Source organism: Sturnira hondurensis, unplaced genomic scaffold (genome assembly GCF_014824575.4).
Source record: "Sturnira hondurensis isolate 20B ecotype Veracruz unplaced genomic scaffold, ASM1482457v3 Scaffold0022566, whole genome shotgun sequence".
Classification (NCBI taxonomy): Eukaryota; Metazoa; Chordata; class Mammalia; order Chiroptera; family Phyllostomidae; genus Sturnira; species Sturnira hondurensis.
The window spans coordinates 7,219,648-7,241,309 of record NW_028095197.1 but is presented as its reverse complement, the minus strand read 5'-3'; the positions used below and the strand labels follow the sequence as shown (position 1 = coordinate 7,241,309).

At 51.3% G+C, this 21,662-nt stretch overlaps 3 protein-coding genes across 11 annotated transcripts in view; 2 read left to right on the top strand and 1 right to left on the bottom strand.

Moving 5' to 3' along the window:
* Nucleotides 1–133: 133 nt before the first annotated feature.
* On the top strand, nt 134–11,509 carry GBA2 (glucosylceramidase beta 2). Its single transcript, XM_037036205.1, has 17 exons — nt 134–780; nt 4,179–4,270; nt 4,510–4,625; nt 6,802–7,020; nt 7,342–7,581; nt 7,824–7,926; nt 8,084–8,237; nt 8,326–8,451; nt 8,619–8,791; nt 9,016–9,120; nt 9,317–9,424; nt 9,526–9,677; nt 9,785–9,891; nt 10,022–10,164; nt 10,240–10,355; nt 10,449–10,640; nt 10,923–11,509. Exons 1-17 carry the CDS (start codon nt 446–448, stop codon nt 11,205–11,207), a joined length of 2,766 nt encoding a protein of 921 aa, XP_036892100.1. The 5' UTR covers nt 134–445; the 3' UTR covers nt 11,208–11,509.
* On the bottom strand, nt 11,376–16,460 carry CREB3 (cAMP responsive element binding protein 3). Of its 8 annotated transcripts, none has more exons than XM_037036213.1 (10): nt 15,968–16,036; nt 15,611–15,748; nt 15,391–15,538; nt 15,252–15,316; nt 15,047–15,142; nt 13,374–13,480; nt 13,200–13,268; nt 12,181–12,265; nt 12,003–12,087; nt 11,376–11,922 (listed from the first exon to the last, which is right to left on the bottom strand). In XM_037036213.1, the coding sequence occupies exons 2-10, from the start codon at nt 15,746–15,748 to the stop codon at nt 11,618–11,620; spliced, it is 1,098 nt and encodes a 365-aa protein (XP_036892108.1). In that variant the 5' UTR covers nt 15,968–16,036; the 3' UTR covers nt 11,376–11,617. The 8 variants fall into 8 exon arrangements, with proteins under 8 accessions (XP_036892108.1, XP_036892109.1, XP_036892106.1 ...); XM_037036214.1 differs by having other exon boundaries at nt 15,047–15,136; nt 15,968–16,033; XM_037036211.1 differs by having other exon boundaries at nt 15,391–15,748; nt 15,968–16,037.
* A 128-nt stretch (nt 16,461–16,588) lies between these two features.
* The window catches only part of TLN1 (talin 1), a 31,347-nt gene continuing 26,273 nt past the window's right edge, over nt 16,589–21,662 (top strand). For both annotated transcript variants that reach the window (XM_037036204.1, XM_037036203.1), the window contains exon 1: nt 16,589–16,711. The gene's annotated coding sequence lies outside the window, so the exon portion shown is untranslated. The remainder of the gene's footprint in view (nt 16,712–21,662) is intronic.

Sequence of the window (21,662 nt, the reverse complement as noted above, 5' to 3'; positions counted from 1 at the left end):
CAGCCCTGGGGGACCCGGGGACGCGACCCGGGGACGCGGCGGACGTCGCCGCGAGCTCCCGGGCCGGTCCCGGGGGCGGTGCCTTGCGGGGCGGCCCCCGGGCTCCTCCCCCCTCCCCGGCCCTTAGTCGCCCTTTTGCCGGGCAAGCTCATCATCGCGGCCCAATGACTACGAGGCCCGACCCATCCTGCCCAGGACCCAGAGAGAAGACCGAGAGGGAGCCCGAGGTGGCTTCATTGCTGTCGCCTCTGCCGCAACTGCAGCAACAGCTCCCGGGGTCCACAGAGACACCTGCCCACCGCAGCTTTCCCCAGCGCCTGGCCCTCCAGGACGGCACCTAACAACAATCGGCATCCGCATCTGGACTTGGCTGGTGAGACACTTTGTACCAGAAGGCTCGAGTCCTGGGGCCATCGAGGTCGTGGGGACCCAGGATCCAAGGAACATGGGAACCGGAGTCCCAGCTTCGGAGCAGACCAGCTGTGCCAAAGGGGACTCTCAGGTTTATTGCCCTGAAGATACTGGAGGCACTGAGGATGTGCAGGTTACTGACCTCGAGATCCCTGAAAACAATCGACCCCAAAATGAGTTGGGCTACAGCAATCCGGAGTACTCTGGGCAGCTGATGGCTTCCTACGAGGGTAAAGCCGAGGGCTACCAGGTGCCTTCCTTTGGCTGGCGCATCTGCTTGGCTCATGAGTTTTCAGAGAAGAGGAAACCCTTTAATGCCAATGACATCTCCCTAAGCAACCTGATAAAGCATCTGGGCATGGGCTTGAGGTGAGTAGATCCCATCCCCTAGAGTACCATAGAGTTAACTTTGTTGCCACACAGGACGTCCAACAGATGGAAAAGGGTGAGGAAGCAGGTATGTGCCTTGTCCCAATCAAGGGGCCCCTATCCCCAACATATGCTAAGCCTGGATATTGGAGTGTGAGACCAGGTCACACCTTTCTGCAACCCTTTACTCCCAGTAACTTGTCTTTTTAGCAGGAAAGAGCAGAAACATCTAGGCCTGCAGTAGGCCTTTCCCATTTAGTATCCTTCTCTCCTGTTCCTCCTTTTCCAAAGACAGCTCTTTGGGGTTAGCTGTATTTTGTGGCTGGGTAGGAAGTGGTGCTGATACAATGTTGTTTTATGTGGGAGGGGGTGGTTCTCAGATTCCCCTGAGCAGCTGGAGTATTCCCAGTTCCTCATTTAGGCACATCACACTTCAGTCCAACACCCATCACCCTTTTGTTCCAGGGAGTGGGTGAGGGCCTGCCTGCTTTCTCAACCCTGAGGAGAGAGTGATGTGAGGTGCTTTTCACACTCCTCTGAGAGAGGCAGGCCTTGGCAGAAAAAGCTGAGAAGACCTCTGATCAGAGAGGCACTGCTCTAGGTGTCCCCAGAACTCTTAGCAATAGCCTTCCAGAGCCTGCCCTGGTGGCCACCTCCCCAGGCACTCCCTCCCCAAGGATTGCAGACACCCGGAGAGCTCATTCTGGGCTGGGGGAACTCCTCTAGTTCCAACCCCCCCCAACCCCGATCCCCATCAAGTTAAAAAATTAGTGATGAGCTGAAACCTACTAACAAGACCAGGTGGATGTGAGGACAAAAAGCATCACTCTGATGTCATCCTGAATCAGTCCACATGTAAATACAGAGCCAGGAAGGGAGGCATACAGGTTGGGAAACCCAGCCTTGATAGCCTCTCGAGGGATCCTTACCTGTCAGTGCTGTGGAGCTGGGGTACAAGGTTCATTTCCTAGCCCTAGGCATTGGGAGGAGCCTGGTGCTGCCTAGGTATCCTACTCTTCTTAGTACTTGTGGGTGGCCGGTACCAGAGAACAATCATCCCTCCAAGCTGCTTCTGAAACTGACCCAGCATAGCCTTGACCCTCAAAGCCTATGGGTCAAAATGGGATCTAGGGCTAGAGTGCCAAGAGAAGCCCATTGGGGTGCATGTGATGGGGGCAGTGATGTCAAGAACAGGTGGGTATCCTAGTCCCTCTGTCCCTATGTATGAGCTGAGTCAGAGTCCTGAACCCATACTCAGCCCCTGGATCTTGGCTTCCCATACCAGGATAGGGTGGGGGCCACTGACATGCGGCTTTTGGAATGGGATGAGGTCTTGAGGAAAAAAGCAGGGGTGAGCCGAGAAAGAATTCTGAATGATAAGTCTTAAGCTGGGGCTGAAATTAAGGAGACGGCCAAATAGGTAAAGGATGGCCAGCTACTAAATTAAGGGAGTGGGAGAAAGGCAGACCCTAAGAGAGGTGAACTGAGGGCACTGTAACCAGGGGCTCCAGGAAGACAGTTCTCTTGGCCTCAGTGTAGTTAGAACTCAATTTTGATAGCTCTGCTTTTCAGACAGAGTCCATTCATTCAATAAGATTTATTGAGAAAATTTGCAGCCAGATTTTGTTTCCTACAAGCAGCTACAAAGTAGTTGAAATGACCTTAAGTGTACTGTTTTCTGTCTAAAAAAATTAAAATAAAATGTATTGAGTGCCAGTTCTGTGCCAGATGCTCCTTTGTTCTGCCTATCCTCATATCCTGCATTTCTCCTTCGTTGCCATAATTCCCACTGCACTCTCGTTCCTTCACCAATCTTTCTGGCCTCTGGTTTCAAAGTCCAGTTTCCTTTAATGTGGCAGGGAGGATCTTCTGCCTTCCCATCATCTCATCCTTTGTCTTCCCTCCCTTTCCTTCTACCCCTGAAAGGTACCCTCCCTGTTCTTTAAGCACATTTCTCCTCCCCTTGCTCCTGTCCTGGTTCATCTCTCTTATGACGCTCTGCACGCTCCCAGCAAACTCGGCGACGGTGTGTCGACTGCAGGCTGTGTGCCATGCCTTGTGCTCGAAGCTGTGGACAATTATCAGCTAGTCTTCCTCACTGTCTGTTTCCGCAAGGAACTTAAATCTTTGTCAGACTCACATGAGGAGCACTGAAATTACAAGACAGCGTCTGATTGGGAATTGAGATAGTGCATGGACAGGGTAAGGACATAGCTGACGCAGGTATGCCACTTCACAGCTTTCCTGTCTATTATGTCATTTGCTTTTTCAACCATACCATGTGGCGTGTAAGTAGGTAGGTAGGGCAGAGAGTATCCCATTTTGCAGGAAACTGAGGCTCAGAAGGGTTACTTACACAATCACATGGTTACTAGTGTTGTGCTTGAATAGTGGTATAAAATGTCTGGTAGGGAGGAGAGTAGAACTGGGAGAGCGTCTCACAGGGCAGGGGATGCTTAGGGAGGACCCAGCCTGAATGGGAACTTGTAGAAGTAAGAGTAGAAGATGGTCTAGGACAGATGTCAGAGCCTTCAGTCCCAAACAGAATCATTTGCCTACGGGACATATTGCTGTGACAAACCCAGGGAAGTATTGAGATTTTTTTAGAGAAAGGGGAAGGGAGGGAGAATAAGAGGGCGGGAAACATCAATCAGTTGCCTCTCAAACACCCCAACTGGGGACCTGGCCGGCAATCCGGGTTTGTGCCCTGACTGGGACTCGAACCAATGACCCTTTGGTTCACAGGTCCACACTCAATCCACTGAGCCACACCAGCCAGGGTGGAAATGTTGAGATTTTTTTTTAAGTCTTTACTGGGATATTATAAGAGAGCAGACTCACAAAGCTTACAGTTTCAATCCTGAATAAATAAATAAATAAATAAATAAATAAAAGGAAATGCCCCAAAGTATAAATACTGGTTGTCTGTGGGTAGCATTTCCCCCTCCCACCTGCTGTATTTCTACAGATTTTCACCTTTCATCATCAGGAAGGAAAATAATCATTTTAAAAGAAGAAAATTATCCCACCAGCCCATGCCTGGGGGGCAGGTTGGTGGCAGGTGTTGTAGGTCCATAACTGGACCTTTCAACACCTCAGACAAAAGCTTCTGGTGTTAGCTAAAGCAATGGTAGTGGAGTTAGTGGTGAGGAAAGATCAGAAAGCTCCTAAGAGGGAGGAGAAACAAAAGCAGTCCCCCACTGTGAGCTGAGATGACTGGAAAGCTAAGGGGAACCTGCACTGTAGGGAAGTTGAGAGAAAGAGAGGTTTGGGAGCAAAGGTGTTGGATCCCTGACCATGTAGTGGGAAATCACGGCTGGTGTCCAGAAAGAGGTAGGTGTCTGTACCCGGGAGGCAGTGCCCACAACCCCTTTCATTCACTGCATCTTGCTCTGTAGGTACTTGCAGTGGTGGTACCAGAAGACGCAGGTGGAGAAAAAGAAACCTTTCATAGACCTCATCAACTCCGTACCCCTGAGACAGATCTACGGTGAGCCTCCCGCAGCTCTGCCCTGTTCAGCAAGGGCCCAGCTTCCTGGACCCCATTCCCTAGGGGCTTTTCTCCCCAGCTTTATTGATATAATTGATCTATAGCTTTGTTTAAATGAAGGTATACAACGTGATTTCATATTCCCATGGTTTTTAGGGGATCCCTTATAGTCTAGAAAGAGCAACTGCCTTGCTTCCCAGTCCCCGTTACCCCAGTAACGATCCTGATTCTCTCTCTAGGTTGTCCCTTGGGTGGCATCGGAGGAGGCACTATCACCCGAGGCTGGAGAGGCCAGTTTTGTCGTTGGCAGCTTAATCCTGGAATGTACCAGCACCGGACAGTCATGGCTGACCAAGTAAGAGCCAGGCGGTGGAGGAGAGGTCCAAGACCCCTCCCCAGACCAGGGAGGGCCTCTTGGCTGGTGTAGGATGTGGCAGTTAGATGTGTACATGATTCAGTCCAATAATCCTTTCGAGATGCTTTCTGTGCATCTGGCCCCATGTACTCCAAGACTGAGACACAGAGCACACGTTCCTTGAAAGAACAAACAGCCCTGGCACTTTGGTGCCCTACACTTCTCTAGTAAATGCTCCCTACCTACTTGCTGCCCCAGCTCCATGAGCTGAGCCATGGAGCCACTCAGTGACTAGTACTCAGTCACAGAGTACTAGTTAGTACTGTCACATAGAGCGCAGTGATCAGAGTGATCTCTGATCACTTAACCTGGTTGAAAAAACACGTGGTAGGACCAGAAGGAAAAACAACACCAGAAGTCTACAAACAGGTAGGGGAAATGCTTGTGGAGCACCCACTGCTCATCCTGATTTGCCAGCCCCCGGCCAGAGGTCAACTCCTCTGCTGGCAATCACTCTTCTGGAGGTCTCTTCTCTCTGGGAAGCCCCTCCTCTCCCAGACATAGATCTCTAGCCCTCTTCTCTTTTCTGAAGTTTCGCCTCTTCTCCTTCTGTTCCGTCCTCACACCTGCACCTCAGACTGCCAGAGGCACGTGATCTACCTTTAATCATCTCTCTCTAGTGACCTCCCATCTGAGTTGTCCTCCGAATTCCTGTTTCCTGTCTGAGGGGTGACTCCAGCTTTCAGCCTGTCTTCAAAGGAGAAATAACAAGCAGACCTTCGGTCTATTAGTGAAGTGCCCTTCCTAGTTAGAGTTCCCAGCCCTGCCTGAGGTCCCAAGCTTCCTCTCTGGCTCATCCCTTAGGTATCCAAGGGGCATGCCTTCCAGAATCGTGACTCTACAGTCAAAGTAATTACTGCATGTTTAACACGTGCTGAGATTTTTTACATCGTATTTAATGCTTTAAGACAACCCTACAAGGTATCATTACTGTGCCCATTTACAGATGAGGAAACTAAGATCTGAAGAGAGTTACACATGGCTGGTAAACGGAAGCACTGGGATTCGGAACCAGTTCCCTCTGTGCTTAGAAGCCCATGGTCTTAACCATTACCTACTATTCAAAAAGCAAAAAACTAACATATATATATAATATATATATATATATTACATTTATATACATACACACACAAACATATACATAAATATACATATACATATATATATATATAAATAAAAATGTATCAGGCATACTTTGAACCAAGGGAAGAAATAACCCCTCATAGCCCCTAACCTCCAGAAGCTTACATTTTTATTAGGGGACTAGGACTTTGAGAAACTGGAGGCTGTGAGACCGTATCGGTGCCAAAATGAGAGGCACAGATAATACAGTGAGAAAAGGGGCACAGCTGCAGGCTTTGCCCGTCCTCTCCCTACACAGGCCAACTGCACCTGACTGACTGGCACTCCCAGCTGGAGAAGGGGCGCCTCAGTGCACTAGAGAGGGTCCCTGCCCTTAACCCATGGAGCAGGCAGGGAGTCAGAACGTCAATAAACACATTGTAACATACTATACTAGAGGCATAGGGGGATACACAGAAGAATGACTCCTTGCTTAGAGAGGAGATGGCATTTGGCTTAGGCCTTAAAGGATGGGGGCAGGGGGGTTCCCCAGATGGAGAATGAGCAGGATCAAAGGCAGGGAGGGAGAAATACACTGTGCTCAAGGAATAGTGAGTATTCAATATGAACGGGATGTAGGAGCTTCAACAGGTAATGAGTCTAATTGGCAGGGACAGGCCAGATCAGGAAGGTCTTGAAAGCCAGGTAGAGTTTAGACTCCAGTCTGAGGGCTATGGGGAGTCACTGGAACATAAACCCAGACCAGCATATCTTGACTTGTCTGTAAGAAAGATCACTGTGATATCCACATGAGTGAGGGCAGAGGGGAAGAGCAGAGATGGTGAGGGCCTGGGTGAGGGCCTGGGTGAGGGCAGTAAGACAACACTAATGAGAAGGGAGAAGAGGTGGGACTTGTTGGTGACTCACTGAGCTCAGGGGGAAAGGGCTGGGGGGTTAGTGAGGCTGCAATGCAGAACCACTGCAAGCTCTGGGGAAGCTACTCTGAGGGGGGGAGACCAGTTACCCCTTTCTAGCCTGTCTTCTCATGGTTTAGTTCACAGTGTGCTTGCGTCGGGAAGGGCAGACTGTGTACCAGCAAGTCCTGTCTGTGGAGCGCCCAAGTGTCCTGCGCAGCTGGAACTGGGGCCTGTGTGGGTACTTTGCGTTCTACCATGCCCTCTATCCCCGAGCCTGGACCGTCTATCAGCTTCCTGGCCAGAACGTCACCCTGACCTGCCGCCAGATCACACCCATCTTGCCTCATGACTACCAGGTGCGATTCCCCGTTTCCTCCATTGCCTCCCCGCCGCCCCCCCCCTCCTTCCCTGGGTTCTGTCTCTGCTGGAAATTCCATGCACTGGGAAAGAAGGGGTTGGAGTATGAACATCACGCTGGTTTCCCAGGATCACTGCCCGCCCGCCAGTCTGCTGTCTCCTGGTAGACAGCCTGTATGGGAATATGGGGAAATGCGAGCGGAAGACAGGAGAGTATGTTGGGAGTTATTTGAGTCAGGTCCTTGTTGTGAGGCTTGGTCCTGGGAGGGGCCCTGGAGGGGCTCCACTGGGACCATCTGAGTCTGATCTTTCGTACCCAGGACAGCAGTCTGCCGGTAGGAGTCTTTGTGTGGGATGTGGAAAATGAAGGGGATGAAGTCCTGGATGTGTCCATCATGTTCTCCATGCGGAATGGACTCGGAGGTGGGGACGATGCCCGAGGGGGGTTGTGGAATGAACCCTTTTCTCTGGAGCGTGATGGGGAGACTGTTCGGGGACTGCTGCTGCACCATCCAACCCTTCCGAATCCCTACACAATGGCTGTGGCTGCACGACTCACGGTACGGAGCAGCCTGCCCTGTAACACACCTTAACCCCTGAACCCCAACCCCTGGCCTGGCCCCTGAGCTCACCCCATCCCACCCTGGTCTCCTCATTTCCTATACTCTAGAGTCCCACTCTCCCCACAGTCCTTAAGCCTCTGGAACTTGGAGGAGGTTGGAATATGTAACAAGAGTGGGAGCGTTTGCCAGAAGCCAACATACCTGAGAGTTCCCCCTCACAATCTGTGGCCCCTTAACAGGCAGATACGACAGTAACCTACGTCACAGCTTTTGACCCTGACGGCACTGGGCAGCAGGTGTGGCAGGATCTACTTCAGGATGGACAGCTGGACTCCCCCACTGGTGATGGGGGATCTCACGGGAAGGTGGTGGGAAGAGAGGTTGCCCCTGTCTGGGGAGCAGGATGGGAGGCCTGGTAATGAATGGGCCTTGTTCCTAAGCTGTGGATCCCTAGGGCTGAAGGGGTCACCTGTGCTAATTCCCCTTGTGTTCCTCTCAGGTCCAAGCACCCCCTCGCAGAAAGGGGTAGGCATCGCTGGGGCCGTGTGCGTTATGGGTAAGCTGCCACCTCGGGGCCGGTGCTGCCTGGAGTTCTCACTGGCATGGGACATGCCCAGAATCATGTTTGGAGCCAAGGGCCAGGTCTACTGCAGGTGAGGAGACCAAGGGAGTGCAGGGATCCAAGGTGCTAGGGCTCTCACCTGGCACTGGTGTGTCCATCTTTCCTTCTTTCCACCCCAGGCGTTACACGAGGTTCTTTGGCTCAGATGGCAACGCAGCACCTGCCCTCAGCCACTACGCACTGTGCCGATACGCAGACTGGGAAGAGAGGATCTCAGCTTGGCAGAGCTCGGTATTGGACGACAGGTGCCAGCGGGGCCCACCTCCCGCCCTTCTCCCAGGCTTTCTCTCCACCCACTAAAGTCAGCAGACTTGAGCTGGGATTCACTGGATTCCCACTCTACTGAACACAAGTCTTTCCTTTCCTGGGAGGTCCACACTCGCTAGACCATTCTCTCCTCCTGGCTCCCCAGGTCCTTGCCTGCCTGGTACAAGTCTGCACTCTTCAATGAACTGTACTTCCTGGCTGATGGAGGCACAATATGGCTGGAAGTTCCTGAGGACTCCCTACCAGAGGAGCTGGCAGAACGCATGTGTCAACTCCGCCCCACCCTTATGGAGTATGGTCGATTTGGCTACCTTGAAGGTACGGGGGCTTATAGGCTATAGTGTGGCAGGCCGTATCTGAGGCCAGTTAGTGCCTTACCACCAGGCAGGATGGTAAGTTTATTGGTTGGGGTGAGGGGTAACTGGCAGGTATACAGTACGACAGTGTCCCATACCCAATTCTAGAGGACAAGCTAGGTAGGATGGGGACCCTGAAGGGGAAGCAGGAATTCTGGCAACATTGTGTCTCCCTCATTCTTCCAGGTCAGGAATACCGAATGTACAACACCTATGATGTCCACTTCTATGCCTCCTTTGCCCTCATCATGCTCTGGCCCAAACTGGAGCTCAGCCTGCAGTATGACATGGGTGAGGGTCTCTTTTGTGCCTCTTCTGCCCTCTTTAACTCCCTACACTCCTGAACCTTTGTGGGCCCCGAGATGATCCCCCCAAACACATCTACATCCTGTTTATTTGTTCCCTTCTGGGGTCACACACTGCCCTGCACCATCCCAAGCCTGCCCATTTTCTGCCCCACCCTCCACTTGTTTGTCTGCTCCTCCAGCTCTGGCCACACTCAGGGAAGACCTGACAGGGCGCCGGTACCTGATGAGTGGGGTAATGGCACCTGTGAAAAGGAGGAACGTCATCCCCCATGATATTGGGGATCCAGGTAAAAGTCCTTCCACCTCAAGGTCAGCTTCCCACCTCAACTTTTACACCCCCTGCCCTACCCACCAGTGCAAACAAACCAGGCTCCCTTCCTTCCCACAGATGACGAACCGTGGCTCCGGGTCAATGCCTATGTGATCCACGACACTGCTGACTGGAAGGACCTGAATCTGAAGTTTGTGCTACAGGTTTATCGGGACTATTACCTGACCGGTGACCAGGGCTTCCTGAGGGACATGTGGCCTGTGTGTCTGGTAAGGGATGCGTGTACAGTGGCCAGTGCATGGCTGGTGTTTGGGGAGAACTAGCTGGTTATTGTGTTTACTTAGAATCTGTCTTTGTTATCTCGGTCCCTCCCTAGGCCGTGATGGAGTCTGAAATGAAGTTTGACAAGGACCAAGATGGACTCATCGAAAATGGAGGCTATGCGGACCAGACCTATGATGCATGGGTCACCACAGGCCCCAGGTTAGGGGGGTAGGGATTTCCACGGGCCTGAGGTGGGGAACTAAACACAAAGGGACTATAGACTCAAGGAAGAGACTCTCAGCCCGTTTGGAGCTGCCAGTCTGACCACTAAACCCATCACCCTGATCAGTGCTTACTGTGGAGGACTGTGGCTGGCGGCAGTGGCTGTGATGGTGCAGATGGCTGCTCTGTGCGGGACACAGGACGTCCGAGACGAGTTTGCATCCATCCTTAGCCGGGGCAAAGAAGCCTATGAGAGACTGCTGTGGAATGGTGAGTGGGGGTCCCAGGAGTCTTTGAGCTGCTGTGCGGACACAGGAGCCTCACGTCCCCCTTCCTCCGCTGCAGGCCGCTATTACAACTACGACTGCAGCTCTCAGCCTCAGTCCTGTAGCATCATGTCTGACCAGTGCGCTGGCCAGTGGTTCCTGAGGGCCAGCGGCCTGGGATATGGAGACACTGAGGTGAGAGAGACTAGATGGAAGAGCCAGAGGTGGGTTTTTCTTGGTGGTACAAAGTAAGTTTAAGAGACTGTGTTTCTGCCTCTGTCCCTCTAGGTATTTCCTACACCACATGTGGTCCGTGCTCTCCAAACGATCTTCGAGTTCAATGTCCAGGCCTTTGCAGGAGGGGCCATGGGGGCTGTGAATGGGATGCAGCCCCATGGTGTCCCTGATAGATCCAGTGTCCAGTCTGATGAAGTCTGGGTGGGCGTGGTCTACGGGCTGGCAGCCACCATGATCCAGGAGGTAATGTGCTGCCTTCTCCAAGCACACTGGCCCAGCACACTTCCTCAGCCCTCAAGCATTTGTACTGTCTAACCTAGTGCCATCTTAGCCACCGAGAAAGCCTCCCTCTTTTCCCTGGCTTGCATTCCATCTCCTGCCTTCAGTCTTCTGCCTGATGGTTAAGTTTATCTTTTCCATTAGCTGGGAACTGCCTGAGGGCAGGGATCTTATTGCCTCCGTGTGTCCAGCTGAAAAGGCCATTCAGGGGCTGCCAACTAATGTGACTACCATCTCTCCCTACAGGGCCTGACTTGGGAGGGCTTCCAGACAGCCGAAGGCTGCTACCGTACTGTGTGGGAGCGCCTGGGCCTGGCCTTCCAGACCCCGGAGGCATACTGCCAACAGCGAGTGTTCCGCTCTCTGGCCTACATGCGGCCACTGAGCATCTGGGCCATGCAACTGGCCCTGCAGCAGCAGCAGCAGCAGTATAAAAAGGTCTCCAGACCAATAGCCAAACAGGGCAAAGGACTAAGTACAGGATCTAAAGTGGGACCAAAGGAAGCCATGGCAAACCCAAGCCCAGAGTGAGCCCTCCGAACTATGGGAGGGAGGTGCTAACAGCCCAGCCTCCAGCCTGGCCTTTGCTCCTCCCCCACACTCCTAGTCTCCTGCAACCCTGAGCCACGGGGACAAACATGCCTCTCCCCTCTCCACCCAGCCATGCCAGTAAAGGGATTGAGGGTGATCCAAGTATCAGAATCACTTATTTATTTCCTCACCCCATCCCCTCACTGCATGAAATTTTCAAGACCAGTTGACTCCCCCAAGCCCATCATTCATGGGGTGATAGACATACAGGAATACAAATAAAAGACCCAGAAAGCCAGTAAGTGTGGTGTGTTTGAGTCCTCAGACTTCTGACAGGACACAGAGGCTAAGACTAGCCCTCTCCCACTCCTTTTCACTAGGATACCACCTGCAGGCCCCAGGCCTCCACCCTAGCCTGAGTATCTGCCCTGCAAGATAATGAATATGGGTCTGTGGGCAGAGAGCCACCCTCCCTCTCTTGTGAGATTTGCATGCAGGGGAAAGAGGGGACCTGGGCAGGGGAACTGTGAGAAAGGGTCAGGGAGCGGCAACTTCAGGGGAGGCTCTGTGCTAGGAGTCTGAGGCATGTGGAAGAGCAAGCAGCAAGAGTTGCCAGGAGCCTGGAGCTCATGGTCTGAGCTATCCCTTGGTACTTCCGACTGCAGGGCAGGCAGCTCCAGCTGGTGAGGGAGGGCACGAAGCTGGCGGAATAACACTGAGAAGACAAAGACTCTTCAGAGGCTGGCCAGGCGGCTCCCCCTAGTCCACCCTTAATAGTATCCTCAAGCCTCTCACCTCCATGCTCAGCTGGCAGGCTCCCCCTTGTGTCAGAGGAGTACATAGCAGGTACAAAGATGAGACAGAGGGAGAACAGCAAGACCTGGAGTGCAGGAAAAGAAAATGAGAAAGAGCTCTGGAATATACCCATCCCCTTGCCTGAGAGAACAATCTTTACTTCAGTCACCATCCTCACCAGGACACAGGTGCTGCTGCTGCTGGTTTTGTTTGCTATCTGAATGACCATGGCCTGGAGCCGCCTCAACTGATCCAGGAGAGACCTAGGAGAAGAGGGGACAGTGAGCAGCCACTGGCCTGGCACCCTGAGATACAATGAAATCCTCTTTTTAAGGCCAGCTCTCTACCTGCACTAAGTCCTCTCAAAATAATAATAATAATAATAAAGCTGAATAACATGCATTTCTTCTGTATACATGAGAGACACAAACACTAAGTAACTTACTTTTTGTCCTACTTTAGCAAATGACTTCCTTCCTCTCGACAAAATGCTCAAAGTTCCTCATTAAAACAAATACACACTGGCCCTGGCTGGTGTAGCTCAGTGGATTGAGCGCAGGCCTGTGAACCAGATAATTGCCGTTCGATTCCCAGTCAGAGCACGTGCCTGGGTTGCAGGCCAGTTCCCAGCGGGGCACACATGAGAGGCAACCATACATTGATATTTCTCTCCCTCTCTCCTTCCCCTCTAAAGATAAATGTATAAAATCTTAAAAATATATATATACACCTCTCTGCCTTAACATCCTTTACAAACAGTGGTTCTGCACTGCCTTAATAGCTATGCACATAATCCTCACTTGCCAGTCTGTTCTCTACCTTCTGGCCCAACTCACCTATGTTAGAGTTCCAGCCAGACTGGACTGTGCTGTGCTCTCTCTCCTTAGAACCCTCCCCACCCCCTGCCCCCCACCTCCAGAAGGCTATCTACTATAAAATGCCATCTGCCCCAAGAGGTCTTTCTTACTCCCTTTGTCTTTCTTGATACTTAACCTTATCCTTAGTTACTTGTGAATTTATTCCCCATTATTGTGGACTTTTAAGAATCAGAAACCCATTCAAGGTCAAGCACCAGACCTTGCATGTGGGCGCTGCCCAGCTAGAAATCAAATGTGGTGCAGGGAAAAGAGAGATAGCTTTAAATGCTTGCGGGGGAGGCGGTGGCAGTGAGAAGGCAGTGATGTTAGAGTTGCTTACAGATTTTGTTCCTCCAGGAGCTGCACTTTGTTCTGTAGTTCCAGATTCTGGGCTGTGTATTTCAAAACCCTGAGGGAATAATGGACATGGGGATATGGCCTGTATCCTCCCTTCAAAGACCTACTGCTTCCAGCTACTTCTGTTCCCCCACCCCAGAGTCCTCCTCCTTCATACCTGCTCTCTAAAGCCCCCAAGTACACCTTCTTCTTCCTGCGGCTCTCTTGAGCTGACTTTTTATTTCGAATCTTCCTCCGCACTCGTTTCAACACTTGTTCCTCCATCTGACAGAACACAAGGAAAAGGTATATCAGAAGAACGCTGGACCAGGGAGCTGAGGGGCAACCAAGCTCAATCACCTTACCAGTGCAGGAACCCCTTGTACAACAGACAGTTGGCCTCTGGCTGGATGCCTCCCAGGATCAGGTGTTAATGCCCTCACAAGCCAGACCACCTTTAATAACTTTATTAATTAAAAACCTTCCATATCCTGAGCCAACATCTGCTTCTACAATTTCTGTCCATTAGACTTACCTAGTACCTAGTACCCCTATCTCTGGGGCCATACAGAACAAATTAAATGGCCCTTTGCAATTTTAAGGCACTCAACATTTCCTCTGCTAATCTGGGCAAAACTCTGAACTCATCTCCTCAGGATGGACCACATCCTTTTAATGCCTGCCAAAGATCTGGGCTCAAAACTGGACACTAAGACGTGGTTTGGTATCTACATCTTCTCCTAATACAGAGGAGATGACAATCACTGCCCTTCTGTCAACCTCTGTTGATAAAGCCAAATCCCATTCACTGTCTTAGTAGGCATACCACCCTGCTGACTCATACTTTTAAGAAACTGAAATTCTCTTAGCGTTCCTGTCAGTGAACAGTGATTTCACCACAGTATCACATATCATGCTTGTAAACTTGCCACTCATCACTCACATCTTAAAACTCAGGAATTTAGACTTATTCTTGTGTTACTACTTAGTCCAGCCTAGGGAGGATTACCGTAAAGCCAGCGAAGTCTAAGTGTCAGCGCCCCTTGCTTGCAGTCCTTTCTGTGTCCCTATACTGATGCACGGATAATTCTCAATTCTTAGAACACTAAAATCCGTGTAAGTCCCATAAAACTAGGATCTGCCCCTGCATCTAGAATATTAACCACACCTCTCAGCTTTCTAGTAGCAGCAAATCTGCTACATTTCTCACTTCAGACCTCCTTTTCAAGTTACTAATAAAATGAACAAAACTGGCGATCAACAAGACAGCAGAGCAGCCTCCCCCGCAGGCGCAGAGGTGTACAGCTTTGAGAAGACCCTGCATGGTTAAGACCATCACCCTGAGGTTCAGCCCAGTGACACCACTGAGAAGGTCAAAGCTAAAATCCAAGACAAGGACAACATCCCACCTGACCAACAGCGTCTGATTTTTGCAGGAAAACAGCCAGAGGATGGCCACACTCTCTCAGGCTACAACATTCAGAAAGAGTCCAGACTGCCCTTAGTGCTTCGTCTGAGGGTTGCCATTATCGAGCCCTCCGTCGGCCAGTTTACCCGGAAGTACAACTGATGATGAGATTAACTGCTCCAAGTGTCACACCACCTGCATCTCTGCACTGTTGACTGCCACAAGAAGTGTGGTCACAACAACAGCCTGTGTCCCAAGGTTAAGTAAAGCCCCTCCACCACCACCCTCGACCATAGGGCAGCCTTCTGGCTGAACTCTGTGACCCTGGGGCCTCAATAAAGTTTGACTAGAGCAGTAAAAGAAAACAAAACAAAAAAACAGAAAAGCCCTACTTGGGACTCACAACCCCCCACTCACCTTTGCTCAACCAATAGAAGTCTTACCTTAGTGAGAGGAAGTGTTCCAGGCAGAGTAAGCCCCTCCTGCTCCAACAGCCTCTTCTCCTCATCTGTCAGTGTAAAGCTAACAATCTCCTGGGGTTACGAAAGGTGGGCAGCAAAGTTTCAAGGGGATGTCAGCGAGAAATGAGGACTCCAACCCCCACTCCTGCAATGAGGGAAAAATCCTCCCATAAATCAAGTTAAGTACCTGCTCTGCTGGCTCTTCCACATGCAGTGGAGTCATCTGGGTCTCCCCTTTTCCACAGATCCCATCTGCAAAAGGGAAAGTGAATAACCAGGCCCCTGAGCCCTCTCCTTCCCCTCAAACTTCACTATCTCCTACTCACCTAGATCTATGGAAACATGTTCTTGTGGGAGAGAATAGTTGTGATCATGGTGGACAAGGCGGGGGTTAGAGTTGCTGAGAATGTTCAGCGATGCTGGAGGACTTGGCAGAGAGCTCAGGAAATCCTCTACGTCCCAGTCGCTCAGGGCCTTCACAGGATTCAAATCAACACCTCTAGACCTGTCACCACCTCCTGCCTCCCCGACTGAGACCCCACCCACCTCAGAAAGTGGCAACTCCCAGTCCAGTGGAGCCTCCAACACCTCGTCGGGCACCGCCCCCAAACCTCCACTTTCCTCTAGCAGGAAGCCCAGCAGGTCCTGATCACCGGGGTCCAACGCCAACTCCATATAGGACATCTATGGAAAGAATGGGCAGAAACAGAAGAGTTCACCCCCTCCATCTGGCCCCAACCCCCAATCCCATGCACGACCGCCACCGACTGGCAGTCAACCCCACCTATCAGCTAGTTCCTCTTCAGCCGGCTTTCCCTGTAGCTACTAGTCGTTCTCAAACCTGGACCCCCTCTCAGGCTCGATTCCCTGCAGCTTCCAACACAACAGAAGTGACGCACCTACCCCCAAAGCATTCCGGGACTTGGAGTTCCCTGTAGTGCGGAAGTGGCCTTGGTTCTGCGCCACGTCCCGGGAGCTATGCAAATAGAGGGGACGTTCCTGCTGAGTCCTTACACCCTAGGGCGGTCATTCTGGGGAACCTGCTCCGCCTTCGCCTCAAGCTAGGAAAAAGAATCAGAGACTAAAAAGGAACTCCAGCCCTGGCTGGAGTTCAGTGGATTGAGCGCTGGCGGAGAGCCAAAGCGTCACCGATTTGAATCCCAGTCTAGGGCACTTGCCTGGGTTGCGGGCCAGGTCCCCAGTAGGGGGCCCACGAGAGGCAGACATACATTGATGTTTCCCTCTCCTCCTCCCTCCCTTCTTTTCTCTAAAAATAAATAAAATCACTTTTTAAATACGTACATACATACGTACATACATACATAAGTGAAATCTTTTTTTTAAAAAAGAACTCGAGCGCAGTTCGAGCCTTTTTGCTGGATCGCGCCACACCTTTGCTTCCGGACGGCCAGGGGCGCCCGGTTTTTCGCTGTCTCCCGAGCAACGAGAGCTGAAGCCAGAGCAGCTTCCGGCTGTCCCCGCAACCATAGAACGCCGGCCCAGGGCACCGCCCACGGGTGGGGGGAAGTTCCGGGGACGGAAGTGGCCGAGTGTCGCCGAAGGGAGGGCGAGGCCGGATCCCGAGAGCCACCGGGAGAACTAGCCGGCTAACGGGCCGGCGGGCGGGGCACTAGCAGGGCTGCGCAGGTAGGTCGGACCCGGCGATCGGGAGCCTTAGGGTGTGGCTGCGAGGCCAGGCCCGGGAGGCGGGCGGGTGGGTCCCCGGACTTTCCTGCGCCTCCTGTTTCAGGTGTTGGAGAGATTTCAATGTCTGTCCATCTCGGCTTGGGCTCACAGTTAAAGTAGACCCTTTTGCTGGTGCCAGGGCCTTCCTGGGAGCAGTCCTCTGTCTCGTATAGGTTTTGGGGAGGGTGAGGAGTGGGGTGGCAGTGAGGTGCAGGGCGGGGATCAGTTTTGAGATTTGCTGATAGGGGGTATGTGGGTAGGAAAGCTTTGAGTGACTTTGGGATTCAAGATTAGCTTTAGAAATTATAGAGACACGGTTAAGACTTAGAGTTATTAGTGTGAGTCAGGTCATTATTCTGTTTTCTAGGATGGCCTACATAAGTCAAAGTTAGAGATCAGGGTCAACAACAGGAATTAGATTAGAAATTGAGTTTTAGAAACTGAGAACCGTGGCATAGTCAGTATTAGGACTGAAGAGTGAAGGGGTGAGTCAGGGAAGGGATGAATGTCTAAGGCAATATTAGGAAACAGGAAACAAGTTAGGGTCAAGGTTAACGTTAGGAATTAAGGGTGGTTCTAGAGATTGTGGTTGAGGCGAGGGTAGTTGACCTCAGGCAGGTAAAATGTAAGAGAATGATGATAGCTGGATGCCCGTGTTTTGCAGGAGGTCTCATTCCTGTGTAGTCTCAGGGGCTTTTTTGACCCAGAATAAATGACAAATTTCAGGTCATGGCTCTGGACTTCAGCTGGAATTGCAGGCATCTGGGTTTCCAGCTTTTTTATTCTACTCTTGAAGTCCAGAACTCTTCCAGTGGCCACCAAGTTGAGGGGCAGGGGTTTCTGGACTATGTTGTTTACATGGTAGGAGGTGGGAAAGGGACAGGGACCCAGGAAGCATACAAAGCTTACTCAGTCATAAATGGAGGACTGCATAGGGAAGAGGGGACCGGCAACTGAGCGGGAAATAGACCAAGGAAACACTGTTGCCAAGGGAGAAAAGGATAACTGAGTCCTCTGAAAGTTCAGCCCCACTGCCTCCCATCTCCTCATTCCCCAGATACTAAGCCTTCCTCTCCAACTTGCATCCTTGGCCCTGCATGTCAGTCACAACCTTCCTGTGTATCCCCTTACAGAATACTTCTCTTGCCCTCTCCCAGTTCATCTTACCATCCGTTCCTAGCCTCACTTCTCCCTCCCTTCCCACCCCTTACTCTGCACATCCTACCTTAGTTTACCCTCACCCAGTCTGAGCTTTCACATCGTTTTGTACCTTTCCCACCATCTTTACCCACTCATTTACCTGCATGCCTTTTAGTCATCTCTTGAATACCCCACTCACAGCCCAACACAACTGGCAAGTAACCCTGCTGTGGGCCATCCCTGATTCTAAGCCTTTCTAATTTCTTGGTCCACTTGTAGATCCCCTTCCCCCACTCCCCAAAGAGAAAAGAGGAAATGAGACCCAAAGAGGAAACTGGGTCTTGCAGATCCCACGCCCAGCCAGGCCACTGACCACACCCCCATTTCACTCCCAGCCTGACCCTGGCACTGACCGTAGCACTGTCTCCTACTCAGTATGACCCAGGCACTCACTGGCTGCATCCCCTGCCCCCTACTCCTACAACCACAGCTTTGCCTAGTGTCCCTTCACTTTCCCCTGTCCCCAGCCTCATTTAGCAATGACCACAGGCCCATCTCTTCTCAGCCTCCTGTAGCCTGACCTTGCCTCTGACCTCACTTCATCATTCCTTGTCTTAGCCACTGTCCACATGTCATTCTTCCCCTTCTCCCAGCCTGAGCCAGTGGCTACTTACACACATTGTTTTCCCACTGCCACCCTCCCCAGCCTTTCCGTAAGCCTTGTCTTCCCCATTTCCAGCCCAATACAGTCACTAACCCATTCCTCCTTTTGTTTTTTAATATGAGGAGGTATGTACATGCATTTTACTTCTTTTTTTAAATATGTAGTGGGGTTTTTTAAAGATTTTTATTTATTTATTTTTAGAGAGGGGGAGGAAGAGAGGGAGAGAAACATCAATGTGTGGTTGCCTCTCGTGTGGCCCCCATTGGGGACCTGGCTCACAACCCAGGCATGTGCCCTGACTGGAAATCAGACCTGCGACCCTTTGTTTCACAGCCCGTGCTCAATGCACTGAGCTACACCAGCCAGGGCCATTTTACTTTTTTAAATTACAGTTAACATACGACATTATATTAATTTCAGCTGTTGTGACATAATGTTTGGGCATTTATATACCTTAAAAAGTGATCACACCAATAAATCTAGTGCCCATGAGACACAGTACACTAACCTCATTTCCTCCGTCACTACCTGGTACTAAGCACATCCCCGCCCCCTTTTCCCCACAGACTAACCACATTCCCTAACCACAGCCTCATCGTCATATTCCCAGTTCAACCCAATCCTTCCTTTTCCCATTCCCAATTTTTTACCTAAACTCAAGCTGCCCCAGCCACTTGGTGGCTGCCAATGATAAGAAGCTATGGAACCACGGCCTGATTTGAGGTCCTGGTCCCTGATGGTTGGTAGGACAGACTGTCATCAGATCCTGTCAGTTCTACTCTTTAAAGTCCTAATGAGTAACATCCTTCTCTCCACTATTCTATCTCTAGTTTATTTCCTTTCACTTGTGCTAATGCAGTGTCTTTCTAACTAATCCCTAAGATAATTATCAGTTATTTTCCTAGAATCCGGTTCTGGTTCTGTCCCTTCTCTACTCACCACCTCCTTTGGCCTCTTGTTACGCTCTAGTAGGTGAAAATCCCTCATACTTCTCTCTAGTCCTCCCTTGCCTTTTTTTTTTATCCTAACCCTGACTTCCCCATCACTGCTCCCTTGCAGGTACCCTGTGCTTCAGCCAGCCTGTCTGCTCACTTCCCTCAATGCTCCTCCGTGATTTCCTGCTTATCCACCTTTGCTTATGCTATTGTCTCTGCCTGGAATGCTACCCCGACTCATCTCTGGCTGGTGTGGTGGAGACCTTGGGCTTTGGAGTCAGAGAGACCTGGCTTCGGATCCTGACTTCACAACTTAGCTATGTGACTTTGGACAAGTATTTTGAACGAGTGTTTACTTTCTTTGAACCTCAGTTTTATAACCTGTAAAAATGGAAGTAATGATACCTACCTTGCAGGGTTGTTGTAAGGATTAAATGAAATTATGTATACAAAACAATGGACACATAGTTAATAAAAAGATAGATCGCTATTATTTTTTATACTTATTTACTAGCTTTATATTTAATCCTAGCTTCAAAGGACACTTTTCATGGAGACTTTTTGGTCTCTTTTCCTTTACCTGAAGGGGTCCTCCCCTGACCACCTAACTCTTGGCTCTTACCACATCCTGCCCTCTGGTATAATTCTGTTTTTAACTGATCCACTTAGCTGACTGGAAGCCCCTTGAGGTCAAAGGCTAAGTAGGGCTTACCCTCGGTTCCCAGTCACTGCGAGTTTGTCCCAGGCCCTTCCCCACAATGGGTCTTCCAAAATGCGTGCTGGACGGATGGAGGGGAAGTGCCTATGCAAGGGTGACTGCTGCACTTGCGGACAGCAACGTGTTTGTGGGAGGCTGTGCCCGTGTGCTGAAGTCTTTGGGGCATGATAACGTGGTTGTGGGGGGATCTGGGCAGGGGCTGCGTGCCTGCGATAACATGCCTTTAGAGGCAACGTACGTAGCTTTGTGGAAAAGCGCTCTGCAGAGGCTGGGGTGCGTGGGGTGGGGAGGAATAGGCCTGGTTAAGGGTGTAGGTGAGCAGGGGCTGTGTTGGGGGAAGGTCAGGTCCAGACCTCCTGCCGCCCAGTCCAACCCTAAATGAGCCTCCAGCAAACTCAAGGCCGGATATGTCAGTCTCACCCACAACCCTCACCACCCCTCCTCCTCGTGTTTGCGGACTCGGAGGCCAAATTTGGTAACAGACTGAGTGTGATTCCCCCAACCCTCTTCCATTCTGACTCTGTGTGCAGCTTTCTCTCTCCCTTGGTCCCTCTCTAGAAACTCCCTGTCTTTGTGCATCTCCCTTTGTGGGTACCTGCTCTGACTGCATTGTCCATGGGCCCCAAATTCCTTACCCCCAATACCCGTACATTCCATTCCTTGCTGGGATCTGACCTCCTGTCCTCCTTTCCCCCACCCCCCACCAATTGCCCAACTCCTCTGGAATGTATCTCAGGAATGTCTTGAGGGAGGAGGAGTTCCCTGGGAGGGGGACATGGTGAAGGGGCTGTTGCTGCCGCTCCGTAAAGCATGGAAAGGGCTGGAAAGGGCCACAAAACTCAGGCCAGAGTAGGACCGGGATAGCTTCTCCCTGTACTTCCAGGGACCTTGTTCTACGCCCTCGTCACCCTCAGGTCACTTTTCTCACTCGCCCTCCTGTAGCTGGGTGGGCGTACACTTAGAGCCAGGCCAAGAGTAAGGGTGGGCATGACTCAACTCCTTTATCGGGGTCTCACCAGGAGTTTCCGTACTTGAGGAAGAAGGGGGTGTCCATGTGTCCGGAGGAAGTGGGGGAGATGTGCGATTTCAGCGTAGGGTGCGGGGTCCTCCCAGTCCTGCCCTCAGCTCCTTCGACTCCTCCAGCTTCGCTCCAGCCCTCCAGACACCCCACCTCCAGGTCTGTCCAACTGCTGGGAGAAGGGCCCAAGAAATGGGGAGGTAGGCAGAGAGCTAGAAGTGAGGACACTGTGGGGGTCCTCTCTTGTTGGGGAGTAAAGATAGTGTGCTGTGGTTTCTCTCTGTTGAGACTCTGGACTGTTGAGGTCAAAAATGGTCCATCTGGTCCTGATCCAGACCCTTCCCACATCTGCCTCCTGTCTCCTGTCCCTACCTAGATCTTCCGTTCCTCTCACCCCATCCTTTGCGACCTCTTTACCCACCCCGCCAAATCATACC

Excerpts from the sequence above, each read along its gene's own strand:
- GBA2 (XM_037036205.1), top strand. The coding sequence starts at position 446 with ATGGGAACCGGAGTCCCAGCTTCGGAGCAGACCAGCTGTGCCAAAGGG. Across the intron at positions 9,425-9,525 it reads CCATGATATTGGGGATCCAG|ATGACGAACCGTGGCTCCGG; the intron begins GTAAAAGTCCTT and ends TCCTTCCCACAG. Across the intron at positions 10,356-10,448 it reads TGGGATATGGAGACACTGAG|GTATTTCCTACACCACATGT; the intron begins GTGAGAGAGACT and ends CTGTCCCTCTAG.
- CREB3 (XM_037036215.1), bottom strand. Across the intron at positions 13,481-15,046 it reads GAACACTTCCTCTCACTAAG|ATGGAGGAACAAGTGTTGAA; the intron begins GTAAGACTTCTA and ends GTGTTCTGTCAG. Across the intron at positions 11,923-12,002 it reads CCTGCCAGCTGAGCATGGAG|TGTTATTCCGCCAGCTTCGT; the intron begins GTGAGAGGCTTG and ends TTGTCTTCTCAG.